Source organism: Thrips palmi, unplaced genomic scaffold (assembly GCF_012932325.1).
Source record: "Thrips palmi isolate BJ-2018 unplaced genomic scaffold, TpBJ-2018v1 HiC_scaffold_15, whole genome shotgun sequence".
NCBI classification, from domain to species: Eukaryota; Metazoa; Arthropoda; class Insecta; order Thysanoptera; family Thripidae; genus Thrips; species Thrips palmi.
In genome coordinates, this window is record NW_023144624.1 from 3041057 (window position 1) to 3048487 (window position 7431).

The 7431-nt window shown below is 68.2% G+C and overlaps 1 protein-coding gene across 1 annotated transcript; it reads left to right on the forward strand.

Annotated features, from left to right (window-relative positions):
* The first annotated feature begins 6241 nt into the window (after positions 1–6241).
* On the forward strand, positions 6242–7369 carry LOC117641065 (proline-rich protein 36-like). Its single transcript, XM_034378169.1, has one exon. The coding sequence runs from the start codon at positions 6242–6244 to the stop codon at positions 7367–7369; it is 1128 nt and encodes a 375-aa protein (XP_034234060.1).
* Positions 7370–7431: the final 62 nt, after the last annotated feature.

Here is a 7431-nt window from a genome sequence, read left to right on the forward strand (position 1 = left end):
CTGCACCCCGGCCGGCCGGTCGGTTCCGAGTACTTGCCGGGGCGGGGCGGCCGGCTTGCGAATGAATGGACAGTGACGTCAAAGAGAGGCGGACGCTGGAGGGGCGGGGCGGGCAGGGGGGGGGGAGGGGTCAGCTGAGCAAACTTGATATGAGATGCGTTCGACTGGCGTGCCAGGTAAGTGTCGCCGGCGGCGTGAACGCGTTGGAACGCGTGGGCGCGCGCGTCCAGCACGCCGTCCCGCCACACTTCCGTCCCGTCGGCGTCACCGCGGCGTCCCGTCCCGTCCGTCCGCCAGGCGAGGCAAGGCGCCGCGCCGCGCCGGACCCAGGATCGCACCGTCATGCGGACGTCCGCACCGTCCGGCATTTCGGAGGAAAGCAAGAAAAGCGCGACTCGACTGCTGAAGTGGCGGTCGCGCTGGGGAAGGCCCGGCCCGCCGCCAACTGCTCCGCCTCCTGCACGTCCTGCGCGGGCCGGCCGGCAGCGCGCCGCGTCCGGGACCGGGAGCATCGACGACCTCACCGAGGGCCTGATGCTAAGGCGTGAAACGCCTCCGGGGGAGTCCGCTGGGGCACTGGCTTCGCTGGCTTTGCGATGCGTGCCGCGGTGGCTTGGTCGAGTTGTTGCGACTTGCTTCCTGGAGAGTGTAGTGGCCGGGATAGTAAAACACGTGGGCGTCGCGACGTCCAGACTCGGGTTACTCATCGCCTGGACGCCGCGCCGACGCCGCGCCGACGCCGCGCCGACGCCCAGCAAGGGGCGCCGGGACGCCCTGGACGCCCTCCGGCCGGCGGGCAACAGCGTGCTCCGTCTCTGTCTGACCGGCGTCACGGACCAGCTGGACGTGCCGGGCGGAGTCATTGGCTGGCCATGACGTCACGCGGCGTACCGCGAAACGCCTTGCATCACAGCGACGCCGCGGCGACGCCGTCACGAAATGAACGCTTTGGCGGTGCGTCCCTCTCGCGTCCCGCGCGTCCCCCGACCCGAGCCAGCCGCCGACGCCGACGCCCTCTGGCGGCGCGGGGCTCAAGCTCCGTCGTTGGCCCGGCCGCCGCGAGGGGGCAGCACCGCTCGGCGAGGCAGCTCTCTCGGGCAGCGCGCGGCTTTTCGAAAACGGCGTGCCGGGGGCCCCTCGGGCGCCACCGCAGCTCTACCCCGCGCCTCAGAATGGCAGAGTCTCTGGAGCGCGGAGCATCGACAGGGGCAGAGGCGCGCAGGTCGTAGGCACCGCGTTGGCAGTATCGGTAGCACTGGCAGGCTGACCGCACGGTGGTCTGCGCTCGCCCGGCTGCCTACCTCCACTCCACTGGACTTCCCCCAGCCCCAAGACTTAACAGGCCGGCCACTGGAGCAGGCGTCACTCCAGACTCATCGTGTTTGCTGCCTGGGCTGCTCGGGCTGCTTGCGACACTTGACGTCGTCCTTCCCCTTTTACGGGCGGCCCCCGTCCCGCCAGTTCCACCGCGGTGCATGGGCGGCCAGACGGCCGTCGGGACACCCCGGCGCCTAGAAGGCCCGAGGGCCCGAAGGCCCGAAGAGATCGATAGCGGGAGGGGGAGGGGAGGGCCGAAGGGGAGGCGGGGGAGGGAAGTCCCACCCCGGGAGGCACTAGAAGCCGACGCCGACGCCAGGCTGGGCCTGCGAGTTGCGAGGCCCTATCACTCGGGACGCCCCCGACGACGTTCCGCCACGACAGCCCGGAACGTTCCAAAGCCTCCTCGCCCGGACCCGCACACGTAAACCTGGGTCCCGTGTCCGCCCTAGTAATTTTCCCCCTGCCCCTCCCCCTCCCCCCTCACTTACGAGACCGGGTTGCCGCGTCCGTGTTCGTAAATAGCTCATTGTTTGGGGCCTTTGTGCGGCACATGTCTGCAGCCTGCCGCTGGAGCCACTCACACCATTTGTCTCCAGACCGACCAATGGCACAGTCGTGAGGCGCCTCTCCGTCTCTCTCCCACACTTGCGCGTGCACACACACACACACAAGAGCGATCGCTCGCCGAGAAGCCCAGGAGAGATAGCCCGGGTGCCGAGACCATGTCAATAAATCGCACACAGCACCGATAGTGGCGTTCCAAGTAAAGGCGGGCCGAGGCGCCGAAGGTGACGGGCGGTGATGACGGTGACGGGGCCCTACTAGAGTACTACTGCTAGGCCCTGCTGGCCCTGCCGGCCCTGCTGGCCCAGTAACGCCCGCCGACCAGAGGATGGCAGCCCCGCGGGACGTGCGTGCGCGGCGGGACTGCCTACCCCCGACTCGGCGGGCGCTAGCGGCCAGCGCTTCGACCCGCCGTCGCTGCAGACCCCTGCAGACACTGCAGGTGTAGGGCGGGGCTGAGGCTGAGGCCGAGGCCGAGGGCGGTCGACGCGCACGTCGGACTGCCGAGCGACGAGAATCAGAAGAGGAGTGGAATGGTCGTGTCGCGCACATCGCCTTCCTTTTGAGGCTGTCGGGGAAACTCACTCGGGCTGCGTTGCTACGCGCTGCTACGCTGCTACGCTGCTCCGCCGCCAGGTCCTGGTCGCGGCCTCCTACGTGCAGATGACGCACGGCGTGGCGCGGCGCGGCGGGGCGAGTGGGCGGCTAGCGGCGCGCTGCCGGGCAAGCTGGTCCTGGTCCGCACGACGGTGGGCACGGCGACGGCTCCCGTGGCGGCGGCGCGGAGGTCCGGGATACTTTTGAGGTTAGGTCCGCGCGCCTCGCTAGACGCGCCGCTCGCTGCTTCAAAACTCGCGGCAACCGACGCCGACGGCGGGGAGGGGCGGGGAGGGGCGGGCGGAGAGGCCGGAGGGGGCCTTCGACCGGCGATAGTCGTGGCCGCGGGCGAGGCAGTAGCAGGGCGCAAGGGGGGCCACCGCGCCGGCGGCGGAGGCGGCGGAGACGGCGACCTTGCGAAGGAACACGAACTACACCGCGCTACCACATCGGCACCGTCGGCACTGTCCCGGTGATTATCTCGACGTTGTCTCTGGCGCCGGCAGAGCGCGGCACGGAACGGCACGGCGTGTCAGTGGCGTGTCAGCGGCGCGTCGGCACGGCCAGCAGCGTCAGCGCACGGCCAGCGCACGGGTCGGACTGACACGCGACGCCCGACGGACACGCGGCGCGGCACACGCGGGCACGCCTCTCGCACCGAGGGCCGGCCGCGGTGCCGCGGTGCCGCGACATCGGTTTGGTTTGCGGTGCCGCGGTGGGGACGCTGCGTGGGGAGCGGGGCGGTGGGGCAGGGCAGGGCAGGGCGGAGGGTCCGCGGCGCCCCTCTCGTAGTGCTGCCAATGAACGCTCTAATTCCTACGGCGAAACGCGATCGCCGGCCGCGACACGGCAGCGACAGGGCGCCGCTGACGGACAGGGAGTCAAGCCCGCCGCCAAGGACACGCCTCGCCGCCAAGGCCGAGAACGGCGTGGCACCGCAGTCCGGCAGTCCGGCCGCGCGCCGCCACGCCACGCCGCCGCGCCCTTGGGCCGCGCGCGCTAATCGCGAGGGCTATATTCGGAACCAACAACAAACTTGGCGTGCATTCTCCTGGCCGCCCTGCTCCCTTCCCTTCCCTTCCCTGCCCTGCCAGCCCTGCCTTGCCAGCCCTGCCGCGAAAGCCTGGCCGGGAAAGCGCCGCGCTGCCGAGTGGAGTCCGCCCAGTCCGCCCTGCCACCGCGTTTCCACGCTTCAGACGCGAGACGCGGCGCAGGCGGCGAGGCTGCCCGCCGCGGGCCTCGCCCGTGACTGACGTCCGGGACGCACTCGATGCGCTCGATGCACTCGATCGGGCCGAGGCTCACCTTTGACCGGGCGGCCACGCCAGGCCACGCTCGATAGCACTTGCATGACACACTCTCACGCACGAGGGCCACTTTTAATAACCACACGCACACACACGCACCGCGAGCCAGCGGGGTACAGAGGGTACGCGTTTTAAACAGGTGAGTCCGATGGGTGGCCTACAGTCAAGGGGCACCGGGGTTCCCATGCCGACAGGCCGACAGAGGCTCGGTACGGCGCGGCGTGGCAGTTGGTTAACGAGGACCATTCCAGGCTGAGGTCCTGCAGGGGGAGGGGGAAGGTCCTGACAAATATAATTACCTGTCCAGGACATCCTAGCCGGCGGCGGCGGAAAATGGGGGAACATTCGCCCGTCACTTTTCCTGGAAGGCGGTGCAGGCGCAGCGAAGGGCAGGCCCTGCGAGGACGAGGACGGTCCTCCGGGAGGCACTCGAGGGCCCGCGGGACGGCACGGCACGGCACGGCACGGCACGGCACGGCACGGCACGCGGGACAACGGCGTTGAGCTCAAGTGGAGTGGACCACCGCGGAAAACGAAAACCGCCAACGGCTAAGCACTCTAACCACTTCACCATGGCCCCCCGTCGATGAGCAAACAATCAGACCCTGGCGTTCGGTTCAGGTTCAAGCCGGCGGGCCTGGGAACCGAGTCGAACCGAGCGCGGAGGCCCAAGACCTCCTCACTGGCCTCGCGGCCTCGGCCAGGCATGGGCACTGGGCGTGGCGGCGTGGCCGAGGCCGAGCCGCAGCCACGACGATGCACCTCGGCGCTGCCGTCGGTGCCGTGGTACTCGCCCTGATGTGTTCCGGGAATCGGTCCACGCCGAAAGTGCAAGTGAGAGTTGAAGGGGGAAGCACTCGTCGGCCACGGCGACGGCGGACGCGGCGGAGACGTCGGAGGAGGATGGGCCGGGGCAGGCCGAGGCAAGGTGCGCGCTTTCTGGTGGAGATGAGTGCCAGACTGCCAGACTGGACTGCACGACGTGGCCGCCAGCGCCGCCAGCGCCGCCAGTCAATGGCCTGTCCCTGTCACGGAACGCGTTCGAGTCCCAGGCGATGCGTTCGATGCTCTGATTGAATAGCAGCTCGTCGTCGTGGCGGCCGGTGCCCCTCCCGCCTTGTTATCTGCTTCCGAAACCGAACCGTGCACTAAAGATGCATAATAACGATGCTAATCAATGTTAATACGTTTGAAGCCTTCGGGGAAAGGTGAGCTCGCTCTAACTCGGGCAAACCGCGGTCTGCATCGTCATTCAATTACCCGACGAGCTCACACTCACACACACACTCTCTCTCACACGCGCGCGGTGTCACTCGTGCTTTATTTATCGTGGTTCAATTTCCTCCCTGTTCGCAGCCGTGGTGGGTGAGGGCTTCCCCCGGCTGCCGCGCCGCCTCTGGGGCCACTCGCCATGGCCCATGTCCGGCCCCAGGGAGGTGGTGCTGGAGGACTCAGGCGTCCGCGACGTGCTGGAGGGCCTGCTGGAGCACGTCCCCGTCGACGCCTTCTACTGGAGCACCGACCACGACCGGGCAAGTTGGACGACGCGGTGCGGCGGTGCGCAAAGTGGTTCTCGTACCCGATTTTTATTTCATTTTCGTTGGACAGGAACTTCCGGGGTACCTGTCGCAGGTGCGGTGGCAGGTGACGTCGTGGAGCGACTGCAACGACAAGGGCGTCCCGTCGGACCAGCTCCTGGAGATGGCGCGGACCGCCGAGCTGCTGCTCCGCACCAGGTACGCCGCGCACGCCGCCTTCGACGAGCAGGCCAGCAGGCCGTCGCCTAGTCGATGCCTCAGAGTTTAAATCCCTGTCTCCTTTGCCGCAGCGAGGCGCGCTGCAACTCGCCCATCGTGCTGCGCGTCGGCGGCCTCGCCAGCCCGCGGCCCTCGCGGCAGGACGGCGGCAAACTCCGCGGGAAGCACGGCGACGACGGGGCGAGAACGGACGCCGCGGTGCAGACCACGCCGCGCCTCGCGCGGGCCAACAAGCTGAGCATCGCCGTGTCGACGGACCCCTCTCCCCCCGCCTCACCGACTTCGTCCCCGACACCGGCAGCCAGGCCGCGAGCAACCGCGTCGGCCACATCGGTGGAGACGCCGCCTGACCCAACCAGCGCTGCGACACCTCTGCCAGCACCCCGCGCGCGTGCCGTGCTGCAGGCCAGCTCCAACCGATCACCAACATCCAGCGCGATCCCGAAGTCACCCCAATCGCCTCGCACAACGCCCCCGGCACCCGCCCCCACGGTTTTACCCTCACCCCCGCTGACGTTGGCGACCTCCTCCGTGCCTTTACAAACCTCACCGGTGTCCTCCACGCCGCCCACCTCGACCGCCACCGAGAGTGTGCCCACGTCGCCCTCCGAGGACTCGTGTCGCATCGTGTGGGGAAGCTGGTCTGCCCCTGTGGCGGTGTTCGCGAGGCGCGACGCCCCCCCGCGGTGGCCCCCAATGCGGCCCGTGTCGTCCGGGGCGCAAGGCACGCCCGGCACGCCGCCTCCCGTGGCGGACGCCCAGTTCCAGGCCGTGTCCGTCGCCGACGCTGTCCAGCGCCTCGAGGCTGTGGCCCGCCCTGACGGCCCGACGACGGCCTTGCCGGCGAGCGCGCGAGACCCTGCGCCTCCCCGCCTCCGCCTCAAGCAGCCGGCGTCCGCGACGCTCACAAGCTGCGCCGACGACACCGTCGAGAGCGTCGTTGAGAGTGCCGTCAACGGTTCCGTCAAGAGTGCAGTCGACGGCGACGTTGGGAGTTCTGTCGAGAGTTCCTTCGAGAACGCTGTCGAGAGCCCCGTCGAGAGCCCCGCCAGCCCCGTCGAGAGCCCCGTTGAGAGCCCCGCCAGCCCCGTCGAGAGCCCCGTCGAGAGCGCTGTCAACGCGAACTTCACCGTCAAGAGCGCCGTCAAGAGTGCTGTCAACGGCACTCGCAAGCCACACGCGGTTCTTCGGAAGCAAGTATCTTTCAGTGACCTGGTGCTGGAGATCCCCTTGCAGGCGGACGACGACAACGATGACAGTCCCGACGTTGCCCCTCATGATGACTCGCTGCACCAAGTCCGCTTCGCAGACGGGGGGGTGTCGGGTCGACGAGTTCCTGGTGCTGTCGCAGAGGATGTTCCCCAGGCCAGTACTCTGAAAACGAACCCCAGTCCCATGGTGGACCAAAGTCTCGAGGCAGGGCATAGTCCTGAAACAAACCCCTGCCCCGAAGTAGACCAGAGTCTCGAGGTCGAGGCTAGGAACAGTCCCTACACGAGCCCCAGCCCTACAATCGACTCCAGCACGAAGGAGAAGGGGAAGGGCAGTACCAAAGCAGATCTCGGCCCCGAGGGAGAGTCCAAAACGAACCTTCTAAGTCAGTCCAGGCTGCCCATAGGTGTCAATAAGCCCCAGAACGGAGAGAAGCCCGAGTTGCCACATCGGCTGTCCCTGAGAGGCATGATCATCCCTGACATCCTCCCCGTCAACATGTTACGAAGCCACCCCAAGCTCAAGAAGGCCACCGACGTGTCCAAAGGGTCCAAAGCCCCCTACCGCTCCGTTCCCCTCTGCTTGCCGTCGCCTGCCTCGGCGAGCGAGTAGCCAGCCCAGCCGGCCGCGCTGTGCCAAATGAGTTGCCACGCCACAGAGAAAAACCCTGTTTG

Coding starts and splice junctions, on each gene's coding strand:
- LOC117641065 (XM_034378169.1), top strand. CDS start 6,242: ATGCGGCCCGTGTCGTCCGGGGCGCAAGGCACGCCCGGCACGCCGCCT.